Source organism: Oncorhynchus clarkii, chromosome 6 (assembly GCF_045791955.1).
Source record: "Oncorhynchus clarkii lewisi isolate Uvic-CL-2024 chromosome 6, UVic_Ocla_1.0, whole genome shotgun sequence".
NCBI lineage: Eukaryota > Metazoa > Chordata > Actinopteri > Salmoniformes > Salmonidae > Oncorhynchus > Oncorhynchus clarkii.
Genome location: NC_092152.1, coordinates 27,252,567 through 27,269,366, shown reverse-complemented (window position 1 = coordinate 27,269,366; position 16,800 = coordinate 27,252,567). Strand labels below are relative to the sequence as shown.

The 16,800-nt window shown below is 43.3% G+C and overlaps 1 protein-coding gene across 9 annotated transcripts in view; it reads right to left on the bottom strand.

Annotated features, from left to right (window-relative positions):
* Window positions 1–8,437: 8,437 nt before the first annotated feature.
* The window catches only part of LOC139410885 (fibroblast growth factor receptor 1-A-like), a 72,840-nt gene continuing 64,477 nt past the window's right edge, over window positions 8,438–16,800 (bottom strand). For 4 of the 9 annotated variants that reach the window (XM_071156512.1, XM_071156510.1, XM_071156509.1 and 1 more), the window contains exons 9-18: window positions 15,376–15,572; window positions 14,811–14,956; window positions 14,559–14,680; window positions 13,842–13,952; window positions 12,715–12,941; window positions 12,517–12,639; window positions 12,323–12,393; window positions 12,077–12,214; window positions 11,276–11,381; window positions 8,438–11,052 (exon numbers count right to left, since the gene is read on the bottom strand). In XM_071156512.1, the coding sequence (XP_071012613.1) occupies window positions 10,876–11,052; window positions 11,276–11,381; window positions 12,077–12,214; window positions 12,323–12,393; window positions 12,517–12,639; window positions 12,715–12,941; window positions 13,842–13,952; window positions 14,559–14,680; window positions 14,811–14,956; window positions 15,376–15,572 (1,418 nt within the window). In that variant the 3' untranslated portion in view covers window positions 8,438–10,875. The remainder of the gene's footprint in view (window positions 11,053–11,275; window positions 11,382–12,076; window positions 12,215–12,322; window positions 12,394–12,516; window positions 12,640–12,714; window positions 12,942–13,841; window positions 13,953–14,558; window positions 14,681–14,810; window positions 14,957–15,375; window positions 15,573–16,800) is intronic. The other 5 variants (XM_071156518.1, XM_071156516.1, XM_071156517.1 and 2 more) reach the window with 3 other exon arrangements.

The window sequence follows — 16,800 nt, the reverse complement described above, 5'->3', positions numbered from 1 at the left end:
CCAATTCAAATGTAAAAATTAAATAAAAATAAGCTTCATATTATTTCATATTAGGCAATACAGGTGAAAACTGAGGATAAAACCTGCTTGCTGCAGAGCAGATTACATTTTAGGGGTGCAGCAGGTAGGTTGTAATGCTCATGCTCTGCAGAAAGGGGATATGACCCTTTGTTTTGTGACAGAAATCCTATCAAATAAAAAACCATAACAAAACCCTTTTTCAAACAGAAGTCTAATACTGTATGTTGTCTTGCTGGGGCTCAGTTACACATAGGAAGGCATTTCAGTCAGGCACTCTCATCCCGACTCAATTCAATTAAAGAGCTTACAAAGATATATGGCTCAGGGCAGGCCAAGTGATCTGATTAGTTCTGAGAACAACGACCCTGCTGTGATTCATTCCCTTCCCAATCTCGTCACTCACTCTGACTAGCAGAGGGAACATGCAAAGGGCTCGCTGCAGCCAGCCGGGAAATAGAACCAAGTTGAGAAATGCGCCCTGGGGTAGGCTAGAGTATCGTCCAGGAGACATGTGACACTATCCACACCAATCTGTCACACCATCAATAACTGGTGTGTCAAATAGCTCAAAGAAACTGGTCAGGACGGATGGGAGGTACCACAATGGGCATGTCTGCCAACCTTTTGACCTTTTATTGACTAGATTTGCATCTTCAGTTTTTGTAGGATTCAGACAGTGTAACAGATGATAAAAGATGGTGATGTAGAGGAGGATGTAGATGGTTACACTAGGATGAACAGAAACCTGGCATTAATGGAAAACAGAAGCACATAGTAAATAAAGGGCAAACACCCAACCTGAAATACTCCAAACACTACAGCTTTACACAATTAGCAAATACAGGTGCACTTATATGTACAACAATCAAACAATATAAATCTACATAACGATACAAAGTAAATACCTTTGCCACCACACACCACATGCATGCAATACGGAGTCAATAACTCATCTCTAGTGGTCCGTGCTGATTGGTTTAAAAATGATGAAGTATTTAAGCTTTTTCAGATTGACATGATCGTTCTTAATGAGCTTCCGCCCCAGGTAGGCGGGGAGTGGGAGGGGTTTTGTACATGGTGTCTTCATCTTTTACTGGGAAAACAGATTACTATTGTCATATACCACTGAAGCTTCAAGTAAACAACTTTAATCAATCTCGTGTCCATCCAGATCTCAATTTCCACCCCCTTTCCAAGATAGTGAGTTAGGGCATTTCTGTTGAGCAGCATTTTGATGTTGATATTTTGAAACTGAATTACCAGAGGAGCTCAGAAATCCTCCAACAACCAAACATCATGTTTGCATCATAGCTTGATATCATGCAGTACTATCCAGAGCAACCATCTCCCTCCTTGAGCTGAGCCGTCATAAAAGATAGGTGATATGCCTCTTGGGAGTTGGATGTGTTGAAGGAATGCATGTGCAGGTATCCTCCTGCCCATGGGGACAGAGGAGAAAGGCTTGGCACACCAGTTGATCCTATTTGATAAAGGGCCTGACAAGCCCAGATTATATGTCTTAGCCTGGAGGAGGTGTCTGACTCATTCCAACGCAGAAGAAAGTTGATCCGGTGAGAAAGAAGAGGGGCCATGCCTGCAGGCATCACTTTTGTGAAGAGGCCAACACGCCTTGTCAACCTGACACAGCCATCTGCTGGTAGCTTTACACCCACCTACACAAAACCACTGTCCTCCATCTTCTCTTCCCCAACCACACCCATACTACCAGACTCCATAAATGCTTGAGTCAAGTAGCTTCTTGCCACAGTGTCCCCTCCAGTCCAACCTCTTTCACAGTCATAATCCCTCATTTATGGAATTAATTAGTCACCAAATGTTTTTACAAAAGATAGACTTGAAAACATTTAACATTTTCAGAGTGGCTATTAATAGGTGATGGAATGTCACTGCATGCGTTAGTTGTCCCGTTCTCTGTCTCTCTGTGACGTGTGAATGCCAGGGTTTATTCTTTCACTTTGAGCACAAGACCACTTCCATGATGAGCATGGAGGGAGGAGCAGGGCAGGAAGTGAGAGACAATACTGTGACGGCCAGTGAGGGACAACCTAACTGACTGTTGGGGTTAGTGTAGAACAAGGCCTTTCCTGGACAGGCCTTGCTCTACGCTAAACCCTATTGTCAGTTCTGTCCCAGGGCACTGGCGGCCTGTCACAGACACAGCCATCCCACAGACATGGGCCCAGTCGTCAACAGAGACCCCAGAATCAACAGCCAAAGAGCATGTATACTCCCTGCCAACAGCTGGTCATATTGACCTCTGTATGCTGTTAGAGATTCTACACTATACTGATGAGACTGCTTTCTTTATCCCTTTGTTTTGAAAACATTTACATCATAAAATGACATAGTTTGCAGTGGTACATTATATGTTGCAAGAACTGAACTACACCCAAAAACCACAATGGCCACAGGCGGATAAAAACCCAGACGATCATCAACTCCTAACCCTCAATAAAGAGGATGCAGAAACATCCCACCAGACAAAGTAAAATATATAATTTCTGACGTTATTTTAGGATTCAAAACATTACTGAGTAATTCACAGCCCACATTTTTCTCCCTTGTTTGTGCTTCAAAATGGTTATTTTGATTTGTCTGTGTTGGTTACAGCTCATTATAGGTGACATGGTCTTAGTGGCTGTTGAAGAGCTCTAACAGCTCTGACAGCACAGTGCCCCCACACTCTGGAAAGTGCCAGTGCCCCCCTTGCTCTGGACACTGCCCACTTCACTATGGGCAGTGCCCCCCTCGCTCTGGACACTGCCCACGTCACTATGGGCAGAGCCCCCCTCGCTCTAGGCAGTGCCCCCCTCAATCTGTGGGCCCTGCATGTGTAGACACTCTGCCTTTAAGACAGGAGACAGGCCTCAGTCTCCTCCACAACACATAGCAGATGGAAGCTGGCCGAATTGATATTCATGAGCCCCGCATTGTCCCACTCCCTTTTGTTCCCTTCTACCCCTCATGTGCAATGACAACCCCCTCCACTTTTCTCCTCCCTTATTCCCATAAATAATTGTCTCAATTGCAATGAAACAGCCAGAGGCGCACAACAACAGGCTGATGTCACCACTCTCCTCTCTGGTGGAGGCTTTAATAAGCAAGTTTCCCTGCCACCTTCCCAAGCCCCACTCTCAATTGAAGCTGAGTAATGATGGCTGATTGACAATGCGTCACCTCCGTGGGGAATCTGCAAGGTGAAGAGCAGGTCATCTGTCAGTCCTGACAGGCCACAAATTGTGGACAATAATGGAGGGTTTCTGTAGCTTGAAAAAACGCATAGACAAGGAGCCCAAACTTCAATAAATCAAGACAACTTAAATGAACAAGAAAATAAATCAATTCATCTGAGTCCCCACAGTCATGGTCAGTGTTAAAACACCAATGACTAAACCAGCACTGTGTGGAATCATTACGCATCTTAAATCAGATATCTTCTTGAGGCTAAAGCAGTTATTTAAACAAATATTTCCCAGACTTTAAATGAAGACTCATTATTGACTGTTATTTCTCACACTCTTGCTTGTTTTCTCAGTCTCAAAGACTCCACTGTGAAAAAAACTGCATAGACCAACATATGCTGGTGACTACTGCTGGTTTTGCTGGTGACCAGCCTTCGCTGTGTTTTGGACACTGGTGACCAGCATATGTTGGTATGCTGGTTAACAGCATACCAACATAAACTGGTCACCAGTAAATGCTTACTTACGAGCCCCTAACTAACAATGCAGTTTAAAAAAATACAGATAAGAATAAGAATTAAAGAGCAGAAGTCATTAGAGACGGTAGTGGCAACATTACTTACAAAATAAGTATTTTTTTATTTGACAAAAAACACAAATAAACAAACTAAAAAACAAAATCGATTGGAGACACAAACGTCTGCCTTCTTCTCCGGGGCCATTATTACCAGGTCTGCAAGTGACATTATGCAAGCGTGCAAATTTATGTTTAATTCCTATTGGAATCCAGAAAGTGGGGATATCCAACAGTTGAAACTTTTATTCACCCACAATCTGCATTCAGAATGACTGGCAGGGTTAGAAAGACAAATAAAAGAGACTACCTAAACTGGAGCAATCATTTCAGTAACAGAGTGCAATAAGTCCAACTAACAGATTGGATTAGTAACAAGATTTGTTATTTATCTTTGTGTAGCATAAGATTAATTAATCAACACGCAAACAGACAGGTGTTGAAACAATTCAAAAAACGTAACTAGAATAGAGCATTCTGGGAAATATGATAATGATGGGCGTGGTTTTGCCAGCTAGACCGTGCTGGTCAGATCAGCTTGACCAGCATAAGCTAGTCACCAGCACGACCAGCTAGACAATGCTGTTCGGCCAAGATAAATCAGCTAGATCATGCTGTTCAGCAGGGTGGGGTAGGTTACTTTCTTAATGTAATCCAGTACAGTTACTAGTTACCTGTACAAAATTGTAATAATTAATACAATTTTTGGATTACCTAAACTCAGAAATGTAATCGTATTACTTTGTTACTTTTAGATTACTTTCCCCTTAAAGAGCAATTCCGCCACTTTTCAACATCATATTCATTATCTCCAGCGCAATACCAGTGTCTACATGTGAAAATATAAGAAGAAAGGTCCTAAAACATGCTTCTCTGTGACATCACACGTTAGGATTAAAAGTAAGAAAATCTGTGATTTTCAATACTGGTAATGAGTTCCTAGCAAGAGGGAGGGTGTCTTCTTGCTCCCCACGTCACCGTGAATCTCATAGTGTTTGAAAATTCGTTTTTAAAATGAGGTTGAAAAGTGGTGGAGTTGCCCTTTAAGAGGCATTAGAAGAAGACACATGAATATTACCAGGAAAATTACATCTATTGCAAGATAAATTACTGTTTGAGTTTACATAGCTGGCCATAAATGGATGTTGCATTTCAGTTTATATGTAGGTTTTGTAGGCTTCTTTTAACCCATTACCTTCTCCTACAGATGAAACCTAATCGTATTATCTTTACATTAAAAACCAAAGTCTGTCAGATTTCCAGTCATTACAAATAATTGATTACCCCTTGATCTTCAAGAATATGACTTGGAAATATGTAAATATAGATTAGCGTAACCCATAAACTAAGGACTTACAGTGGGGCAAAAAAAGTATTTAGTCAGCCACCAATTGTGCAAGTTCTCCCACTTAAAGATGAGAGAGGCTTGTAATTTTCATCATAGATACACTTCAACTACGACAGATAAAATGAGAAAAAAAATCCAGAAAATCACATTGTAGGATTTTTTATGAATTTATTTGCAAATTATGGTGGAAAATAAGTATTTGGTCACCTACAAACAAGCAAGATTTCTGGCTCTCACAGACCTGTAACTTCTTAAGAGGCTCCTCTGTCCTCCACTCGTTACCTGTATTAATGGCACCTGTTTGAACTTGTTATCAGTATAAAAGACACCTGTCCACAACCTCAAACAGTCACACTCCAAACTCCACTACGGCCAAGACCAAAGAGCTGTCAAAGGACACCAGAAACAAAATTGTAGACCTGCACAAGGCTGGGAAGACTGAATCTGCAATCGGTAAGCAGCTTGGTTTGAAGAAATCAACTGTGGGAGCAATTATTAGGAAATGGAAGACATACAACACCACTGATAATCTCCCTCGATCTGGGGCTCCACGCAAGATCTCACCCTGTGGGGTCAACATGATCACTAGAACGGTGAGCAAAAATCCCAGAACCACACGGGGGGGGACCTAGTGAATGACCTGCAGAGAGCTGGGACCAAAGTAACAAAGCCTACCATCAGTAACACACTACGCCGCCAGGGACTCAAATCCTGCAGTGCCAGACATGTCCCCCTGCTTAAGCCAGTACATGTCCAGGCCCGTCTGAAGTTTGCTAGAGAGCATTTGGATGATCCAGAAGAAGATTGGGAGGATGTCATATGGTCAGATGAAACCAAAATATAACTTTTGGTAAAAACTCAACTCGTCGTGTTTGGAGGACAAAGAATGCTGAGTTGCATCCAAAGAACACCATACCTACTGTGAAGCATGGGGGTGGAAACATCATGCTTTGGGGCTGTTCTTCTGCAAAGGGACCAGGACAACTGATCCGTGTAAAGGAAAGAATGAATGGGGCCATGTATCGTGAGATTTTGAGTGAAAGCCTCCTTCCATCAGCAAGGGCATTGAAGATGAAACGTGGCTGGGTCTTTCAGCATGACAATGATCCCAAACACACCGCCCGGGCAAAGAAGGAGTGGCTTTGTAAGAAGCATTTCAAGGTCCTGGAGTGGCCTAGCCAGTCTCCAGATCTCAACCCCATAGAAAATCTTTGGAGGGAGCTGAAAGTCTGTGTTGCCCAGCAACAGCCCCAAAACATCACTGCTCTAGAGGAGATCTGCATGGAGGAATGGGCCAAAATACCAGCAACAGTGTGTGAAAACCTTGAAGACTTACAGAAAACGTTTGACCTCTGTCATTGCCAACAAAGGGTATATAACATAGTATTGAGAAAAACTCTTGTTATTGACCAAATACTTATTTGCCACCATAATTTGCAAATAAATTCAATAAAAATCCTACAATGTGATTTTCTGGATTTTTTTTCTCATTTTGTCTGTCATAGTTGAAGTGTACCTATGATGAAAATTACAGGCCTCATCTTTTTAAGTGGGAGAACTTGCACAATTGGTGGCTGACTAAATACTTTTTTTGCCCCACTGTATTAGCCTTTAACCTACTCTGCTGTTGATGATTTTGTTGTCATGGAGGACTTATTGGTCTCATTGCTTGGAGTTGAAAAATAAATGCAACTCTCATGGAATGGCATGCTTTGAGCACTACTGAAGTGCTATTTGCATGTGAAAAATGTATTCCAAACGCTGCATTTGGTATAGCCCTTTGTGTAACCAACAAAAGCCTATTCCTGCTCTTTTCCCACAATCCATCAAACGCATTTGGTGTGTTAGACGTCTCTGACTTGTGCTTGTGGTCAGACTCGCTCAGGCGGAACAAACTTACATTTATGACCTTTTTACCATACGGATTTGAAAGATATTCAGAAAACTGAAAAGGTGTCAGATTGCTTTCGCAAATATCCTTTCTGAATTTAAAAGTAATCCTAGAAGTAATCTAGTTTTTCAAAAGTATCTAATCTTTTCACAATATTATTGCTTGTGATATATCAGATTACAGTTAGTTTTTTTATAATCAGTTACAAGAGATTCATCCGTTATTCCCCAACCCTGCTGTTCCGACCAGTTTGACATTTTTGGCTGGTCTGATGCTGGCTTTTTCAGCAGGGTCAAAAGCACATCCAAATAACAACAATGAACAATAAACGATGCTTGAAGACATCATCCAGTGTAGCCTGTATACCAAAATAAACAGATATTAAACACTAGTCTTATTTTAACACGGTGCTCATAAATCAGATGCAGCCCAAGCCAGTATGAAACTATTAGTAGAGCCCTGATCATATCACTGTTGCTGTACTGAACACTAACTAATTAACTTTTCCCCACCCAACTCTTCCTGGACCATCTGTCAGAAGTGATAATACCATCCACTTATTTGCATCTGCCTTCTTAGAGATGCGCCATTAGCCGGCTATAAACCAAGGTTCCAGGGGTCCATTTTATTTCCATATGAAGCCCTTGATGGTCACAGCCACAGCACACGGAAGTCCTTTTATTGGTACATGTTCCCAGGGATTAATACAATTCCACCCAAAACAAATCAACATTCAAGTGACATCATTGGCCTCAGAATCCAGGAAGGGAACAGAGGTGGCTTCTCATTTCCTGGTTAAGGACTGATGAGAGGCAATGTCCTTGGAAAAGCCTTTTCTGATAATAGGGCCATTTGAAACTTTCACTTAATCCCCTCTCCAGTAGTCCTTTAGTTACCATTCATATTTCAGTTCAAGTACACTGGCCTGAAGGATGAAATAGCTCACACAGAATCAAAACCCCAACTCGTTCTTGCATCCTTTCCCCTTTAGCAATGATATACAGTAGGTACTAAAGGCTAGATCCATTGACCCCAGCAGTAAAAGCTAGCTCTTAACAGGGAACAGGAATTGTCCCTCTGTGTGACTGGTTTAAGCCTGTTGCATGGAAACAGCAATCCAGGTGATGCATCAGTCCATGGCAGGAAGCCAGAGGCAGATATCAGGGTCGGTGGAGGCTGATGGATGGAGCTGGAGAGCCAGCCAAACCAAGCCATTCACACTGCAATAAATGACATGTTTACAGCTGCCCATGGCTCTCTGCACTAGTGGACATGTCTTCTGGTGTCAGCAGCACATTATCATATTTAATCACCCCCAGTAACCTGAGCTAAATGGGGAGGAGATTGAAGTGACTATCGCTCTCGCTCTGTAAACACGATTTATATCACAAACAACAAAATCAAGATATTTACAGACCCGTTTATTAAGTTCTTTCAAACTGAGCTTTAAATTAAGAGTTTTTCCAATAGCATTTTATTTGATGTAACTTTTACAATGACACGAGCTCTGAAAACAAATGGGTCACCTGGTATAAGCATGGAGGGGATCAGTTCATTACATGGCAGGCATGCACAATGAAAGTGCATGGTGTTTTCTGAAGCATATCATTCTGTTTTTATTTTAAGCATGGTTAACTAGAAAAATGTACAGCTGTGATCATACTTCAAATAAAGGACCGATCATCAATGAGAAGAGGTACATAAAAGACTGACACCCTCACACAGGCACAAACTACTACAGCATGGATTTCAGTGAGAGAACATTGCTGGTTTCTCTAATCGACATCAACTGCGGACGTGGAGCTAAGAATAACGCTGTATTGCAGGTTGTCATGAAAAACATTTGTACTTGAAAAGAAAAATATACGTAGAATGTTTCCACTAATGGTTAAGCGGCTGATTGATTAAAGGAAAAAAAGCAAAGCTGACAAAAAATTGAGACAGCAAAAACTGGCCACGTAATATTCAATACAATTTAAAAGTAATTTCATGTAGCAAACTCCCCTATGGATTATACTGAAATGGATCAAACATTAGCATCCTTGTACAAAAACAAAACAAATATGGTAATAAAAACAAGAACAGTGTAAATATATATATATTCTTATTAATGCCTAACTGTATTTACAAGGACATACTAGTTTGAAAGAAAAAACTGAACACTGACCAAACACACACCGCATAACCAAAAATATGTGGACAGCTGCTCGTCAAACATCTCATTCCAAAATCAAGGGCATGAATATGCAGTTGTTCCCCCCTTTGCTGCTATAACAGCGTCCACTCTTCTTGGAAGACATTGCACTAGATGTTGGAACATTGCTGCGGAGACTTGCGTCCATTCAGCCACAAGAGCATTAGTAAAGTCAGGCACTGATGTTGGGCGATTAGGCCTGGCTCGCAGTCGACATTCCAATTCATTCCAAAGGTGTTCAATGGGGTTGAGGTCAGGGTTCTGTGCAGGCCAGTCAAGTTCTTTCACACCGATCGACAAACCATTCCTGTATGGACCTCGCTTTGTGCACAGGGGCATTGTCATGCTGAAACAGGAAAGAGCCTTCCCCAAACTGTTGCCACAAAGTTGGAAGCACAGAATCGTGTAGAATGTTTGTATGCTGTAGCGTTAATATTTCCCTTCACTGGAACTAAGGGGCCAAGCCCGAACCATGAAAAACAGCCCAGACCATTATTCCTCCTCCACCAAGCTTTACAGTTGGCACTATGCATTGGGGCAGATGGCGTTCTTCTGGCATCCGCCAAACCCAGATTAGTTCGCCGGACTGCCAGATGTGAATCGTGATTCATCACTCCAGAGAACGCGTTTCCACTGCTCCAGAGTCCAATGGGGGCGAGCTTTACACCACTCCAGCAGATGCTTGGCATTGCGCATGTTGAGCTTAGGTTTGAGTGCGGCTGCTCGGCCATGGAAACCCCATTTCATGAAGCTCCCGACAAACAGTTATTGTGCTGACGTTGCTTCCAGAGGCAGTTTGGAACTTGATAGTGAGTGTTGCAACCAAGGACCGAGGATTTTTACACGCTTCAGCACTCCCATTCTGTGAGCTTGTGTGTTCTACCACTTCACGGCTGAGCCGTTGTTGCTCCTAGACATTTCCACTTTACAATAACAGCACTTACAGTTGACCGGGGCACCTCTAGCAGGTCAGAAATGTGATAAACTGACTTATTGGAAAGGTGGCATCCTATGACGGTGCCACGTTGAAAGTCACTGAGCTCTTCAGTAAGGCCATTCTACTGCTGATGTTTGTCTATGAAGATTGCATGGCTGTGTGCTCGATTTTATACACCGGACAGCAACAGATGTGGATGAAATGGCCGAATCCACTCATTTGAAAGCATGCCCACATACTTTTGTATATATAGTGTATAAAATATATGAATGTCCCTTGGTAATATATTCTCTGGAATTGGTCATTTATTATTGATTAACAAATACAACAGACATAATTCTAACTCTGATCCATCCATTTCATAATCCTTTCAATTCAATCCCGTCTGTTTCCCTTGTTCAGTGGAATGCTCAGAGTAGAGAAATTAGTGAGTGTTTCTTTCTCCTGCACTGTTTGACACAAACAGAAAGAAAATCCCAGCAATACAAAGTGCCCTGAAAACATTTCCACCTCAACCACGAGCAAGCAAACTGCCTTGAGTTCTTGATGCCCTACCGGTCGGTTTAAACATTTCTGAAGTAAGCCCGTCACAATCTCCACTGGTGTGTTACCTAGTCTCTGGGAGGGTGGGAAATATCCATACCAGGCCAGTTGTGCAGAGGAGAACACAGGAAAAGGAATATTTGGTATTTGAGGGGAGTGAGGTATCAGCGTTTCTTGATGGCCACCCCGTTGGAGTGGGGAGGGAACTTTGGCAGGCAGGGCTCCTCAGCACCAGCATCATGGGAGAAGACCGAGTCCTCGCCCGAGGAGCAGGTGGAGCTGCGTGTGTCAGGGTAGCTGGGGGAATACTGGTCCAGAGGCACAGACAGCTCCAAGTACTCCTGCAAACACACACAGATGGCATTTATGAGAGAAGATTAGACACTGGCCAGAACAGTCATATCTGGCTTTGGATATCATTACTTTTACACCCACATACAGACAAGTGGCTTAAATGGGAAGTAAAAACATTAACATTTTGCATTTACTCCTGACAGTAACATGAGTGTATCAGCTCTGTTGACTGTGTGAACTGCTGAGGTGTGCTCAAATGTGGGGACTCACCTGGTTGGACGTCATGGCCAGGGTGCGGTCCAGGTCTTCCACCAGCTGTTTGAACGTGGGCCGGTGAGAGGGAACAGCATGCCAGCAGTCCCTCATCATCATGTATCTTTGGGAGGGGGGAGAAATGTAGAAAATAGAGCGGGAGAGAAGGAGAGCGGGACAGGTAGATAATTCTGCTGCTGGCTTGTGTCAATATCTTTACTGCGGCGTCCCTGAGCTCTGGGACAGTATCTTTACTGCGGCGTCCCTGAGCTCTGGGACAGTATCTTTACGGCTGCATCCCTGAGCTCTGGGACAGTATCTTTACTGCGGCGTCCCTGAGCTCTGGGACAGTATCTTTACGGCTACGTCCCTGAGCTCTGGGACAGTATCTTTACGGCTGCGTCCCTGAGCTCTGGGACAGTATATTTACGGCTGCATCCCTGAGCTCTGGGACAGTATCTTTACGGCTGCATCCCTGAGCTCTGGGACAGTATCTTTACTGCGGCGTCCCTGAGCTCTGGGACAGTATCTTTACGGCTACGTCCCTGAGCTCTGGGACAGTATCTTTACTGCGGCGTCCCTGAGCTCTGGGACAGTATCTTTACGGCTGAGTCCCTGAGCTCTGGGACAGTATCTTTACTGCAGCGTCCCTGAGCTCTGGGACAGTATCTTTACGGCTGAGTCCCTGAGCTCTGGGACTATATCTTTGCTGCGGCGTCCCTGAGCTCTGGGACAGTATCTTTGCTGCGGCGTCCCTGAGCTCTGGGATAATCCCATAGTATCCATTCCAATGATAAAACACTGAGGAAGGAGGCTTACAGTTCATGGGTGCAGGTGGAGGGCTTGTCCATGCGGTGGCCCTCCTTCAGCAGCTTGAACAATTCCTCCACAGGAACCCCCGGGTACGGCGAGCCCCCCAGTGTGAAGATCTCCCACAGCAGCACCCCAAAAGACCATCTGCAGAGTCAGATGAACAAACCCGTCAGTCAACACACAGGTTACATGAATCTGACCAACTTCTGCACATTCCAACAAATAGTAAAGGTGCATCTATTCCATACTCACACATCACTTTGGTGCGTGTATATCCGGTCAAATAGAGCTTCTGGGGCCATCCACTTGACTGGCAAACGACCCTGTGGGTTAAATGCTAGTGTAAATTGACTTATTTACAAATAAGATGGAATAAGGTAAGGGGAAGCAATTCTCACATGAATTGGCATGGCTGAGGTAGGTAATGTAATTAGTAGCACACTCACATTGGTGGTCTTCTTATAGTAATCAATATGGTGGATATCTCTGGCCAGGCCAAAGTCTGCGATCTTCATCACATTGTCCTCAGTCACCAGTACGTTGCGGGCAGCCAGGTCTCTGTGGATACACTGTACACAGACACATAAGAACTAGGTCTAGCTGGCCGAGCACATACACTGCATCTTTACTGTACTATACTCAACTGTGCTGATGTACGTAGAGTCGGATCCTGATGTTACCTTCTTAGAGGACAGGTACTCCATGCCGCGGGCCACCTGGTAGGCACAGGACACCAGGTCTTTGATAGACATGTTCTCTATGGGCACCTGGTCAGGGTTGTAGCAGTACTCCATGCCTGGTGGACGCCGAGCTCTCAGGTACTCCCGGAGGTTTCCCTTGGAGGCATACTCCACAATAACATAGAGAGGACCTGGGGAGGGAGGGGGAGACAAGCGTCACTCACTATTCAACACCACTAGAGGATGTGGCATTTAGAATAACTTTGTGACATCTGACACAAGACAGACTGATAGGAGCAAAATGGCATTTCAAGCAGTGAGGAAGGATTTCATTGAGGGGTGGAAGGGTCATAGTGAGAGTTAAGCTCTGAATTATAACCAACAGCTGTATCTTTCTCCTAACATGTCACACACACAGAGACAGAGAGAGAAGACTAATGGTGTATTCTGGACAGCCATTTTGTGGTCAGGGGAAAAAAAAACATTAAAATCACAGAATTAAGACACTACAAAATGTAAATAAAGAACAAGAAAAATAATCTATAAGTCTGTTAACACGTGTACTCAAGTGTTTAAACAAAATCTACATCACTATCTATAGTAAATGCATTGACTTGAAAACAGTTTGCCAAAAAAATGTGAGTTTGTATTTCAAACCAAGCCGGTGGGAATAATCTGTGCAATGCTACCAGATTCCTACAGTAACTTCTACTAGAACTTCTCAAGGGACGAGGTGGAACAAAAACCAGCCTTGTGTCGAGGACAGAAAGCTCTGCAATGTTCACAGCAGGGTCAGAACACAGTGCATGGTGCCAGGGCTTGTCAGTGAAGATTTGAAAGATATGGCAACCCTGGCAGCAGCTGTGGTCATCTCAAACTGAAAGCTCGGAAGTTAGGTGTCAGAATCCCTTACTCATAACATTGGACACATTTCTGCATGCTGATCTGAACATGCTGTTAAACAACTGAACAATGCAAGGGTCTCAAAACACCAAATTTTTCTCAAAATTAAACATGTTTTCAGCATTTCTGAATGAACGATTTGAAGGGAAGAAGGGGGGGGGGGGGGTCTGTGCCAGTGTGAGACCTACCATCCTGGGTACAGGCTCCCAGCAGGTTAATGATGTTCTTGTGCTTTCCAATGATCTTCATCATCTCCATCTCAGAGATCAGATCTGACAGGTCTTTCTCTGTAGCATCAGCTGAGGGGAGGAAAGAAATTCCATTTGGTTGTACTCATAAAATTCACTCAATCCTGAAACCTCTATGATTTGCAAATAATAAAGAATTCCCATGTACAGTAAATCAATCCAAGTTTGTAAAAAACGAAGTACATTATGCTACACAAAATGATTTCAAAGTACATTTACAAAACTATTTAAAAATGTTTCAAAGGCACCACCTATACGCAAAAGGCTACGGACAGTCTACTTCCAGAGGGACATTCAGGTAGTGGGGGGGGGGGGGGGGGGTCAGTCTGGAGATAAAGGCAGCACATAAATTATTTTCCTACATTCCCACCCATCACAGTTTTATTAACACAGTCACATATTCCAAGTCAGGGGGTTCTCATACATTTTTACTCTGGTCTCCCATTTACAGCGACCAGGAGCCCGTAGCAGATGCCTCTTATGTCTGTGCATCACGGCTCTGAGTAAAACTCTCCTCCCATCTTGTAATTATGGTTGTGGCTTTCTGCTACCTTCTATGCTCCTTTTAAATAACTTCCCAACATGCAGTATAGGAGACCCAGCCATGTGCCCAAATCACAGGTTCGATATGGTTTATGGGGGGGAAAAACGACTTACATTTGAGCATCTTCACGGCCACTTTGGTGATCCTGTTTGGCTTCTCTTTGTCCATCCCTACAGCCTCTCCCATCACCACCTGGCCAAAGCAGCCTTCTCCCAAGGGTTTCCCCAGCACCAGTCTGAGTGGGTCAAAGGGTGAGGAAGAAACAAACAAATTTGAGAGGATTGTGACAGACAGGCAATTTTCCCATTCAAAGGTGTGTTATGTGATGTCTGTATTTGATAGGTGTGTTCCAGTCATCTGGGTACCGGTCTCTGGGCAGCTCCCAGCGTGGATCCTGGGGCAACTCGTACTCAGACACCCCAGACAGCATAGGAGAGCCGCTGGATGAGAGGCGGGAGGGCCGCACCAACATCACCCCGGAGTGGAGGGAGGAGCTAGAGTCCACTGACACCTGGAATACAGAAGCCTGCTGTTACTCTCTCATAGTGGAGCCAGGAAAGGAACAACAGATAGAAAGATGTCCAGTGTGGACAGAAAGTAAATGTACAATTTGTTAAACCCCCAAAATGTTACTGAAATAAGTCTGTAGACACAATGTCACAACTAATTGATTCCAGTGGAAGCAGAGAGCAGGATGGAACGAACACCTGCCCTCTACTCACACCAACCTGAGTCCGCCCATGGGCTCTTTGGGGAACCAGAAGCTCAAGGAATTAATGTTTTTTTATTTTCACAATATAATGAACACTTCCATTTGAAAATAATAAGTTAAACAAATTTGAAGATGCCATAAAGATTACACTAAATGGGATGAGAATACTACAAAGAGCAAGAAAAGGTATAAAGATTTCAAACCCCCTATCTACTTTCTGTTACCTGTCTGCGCAGGGGGATGCTTTTAGCCAGCTTGTGGACAGCCAGCTGACTGCTGAAGTCACTCTTCTTGGACGAGCTGCGCATCTTTAAGATGATGGCCACGGCCACCATGACAGCAATGAGGAAGAAGCCCACACAGTAGATCAGCACTTCCAGGTAGGTTTGGTTGGGTGGTGGAGAAGGGGGGACTGCTGGATGAGGGCAACGCGATAGGATAGGTGGCAGGAGGTCAGCCACACTGGGTCAAATTGCAACTACAGAGGTCCATGCATTCTCAAATACCAATCACACTTTCACCACACACAGGCATGTAACACACACAATCACCCTGATACGTTCACTAAGACCACTCAGCTGACATGTACAGAAAAACAGAGCCCTTGACACCACTGGCACAAAGCGCAGAGCACAAACTCCTATTGTGGCACCATGATCACTTCTTTCAGGCATAGGGTTTCACTCCACATTCTTTTCCAGTGTGACCCGCAGCTATATTCTCAACAGCCAAGTTCTCTTGAGTTTGGACAAACCCAAATATATTACACAGAGCCTTTTGCAAACTGATGAGCATTAAACCGGATGTACATTAAAATATACTAACTTTAATGTATTTATTTGTGTGCAAAGGCTCTGTTTTTAAGGAGAACATATATCACAGGCAAAAAAAAAAAAAACATGCCATTGAACACCGACACACATTTTAAACAGGTTCAATAGTAAGTTTAGTTAAATTATTTCTCTAAAGTAAAATGTCCCATTCTGACTTCCTTAGGGCACATAAAATGGTGGTTCTGCATAAAAAACCAGTTTTAAATGGCTTGTGTGGTGGTTGTTGGTACAAACCATTTTCATTATGATTTCCTTGTAATTACAAAATTTGACATTGACTCATGATAAGGAGCAAACCACCTAGGTATTGAAGTAGACTAGACACAAAATATAACATTTGTTTAATCAAAAATCTACTTATCTCCAATTCAGAACAGTGTTGTAATATTTTGCAATATAGATTCAAATCATCATATTAGACGTTTCTTTTTTACCTCGCTTTCCAAAAAACACCAGAATGATACCAACACCAGCAACACAAGTGAGCTGCCCTTGTGTCTAGAGGCTGAATGACAAGCAGCTTGATAATTGGACAAATTCCAACCCTGAGGAATGAGCCGTCCACTACAGTGGGCCAATTATCAAAGCTAGCCTTAAGAGCAGGCTTTGTCCTCACAGCAGGAAATGACATCAGGGATATATGTCATTTGCAGTGCTTGTCAGAAAACATTAGCCTTACACATAATCAAATGTAAACACCATATTGAAACCAGAATGGGAGAGACATAGGTTTGAGTAAAACACCAACAGTACTGCCAAACAACCCCTTTTCAATGTAAAACTTCACCTTAAAGCAATAAAGAAGAAGTG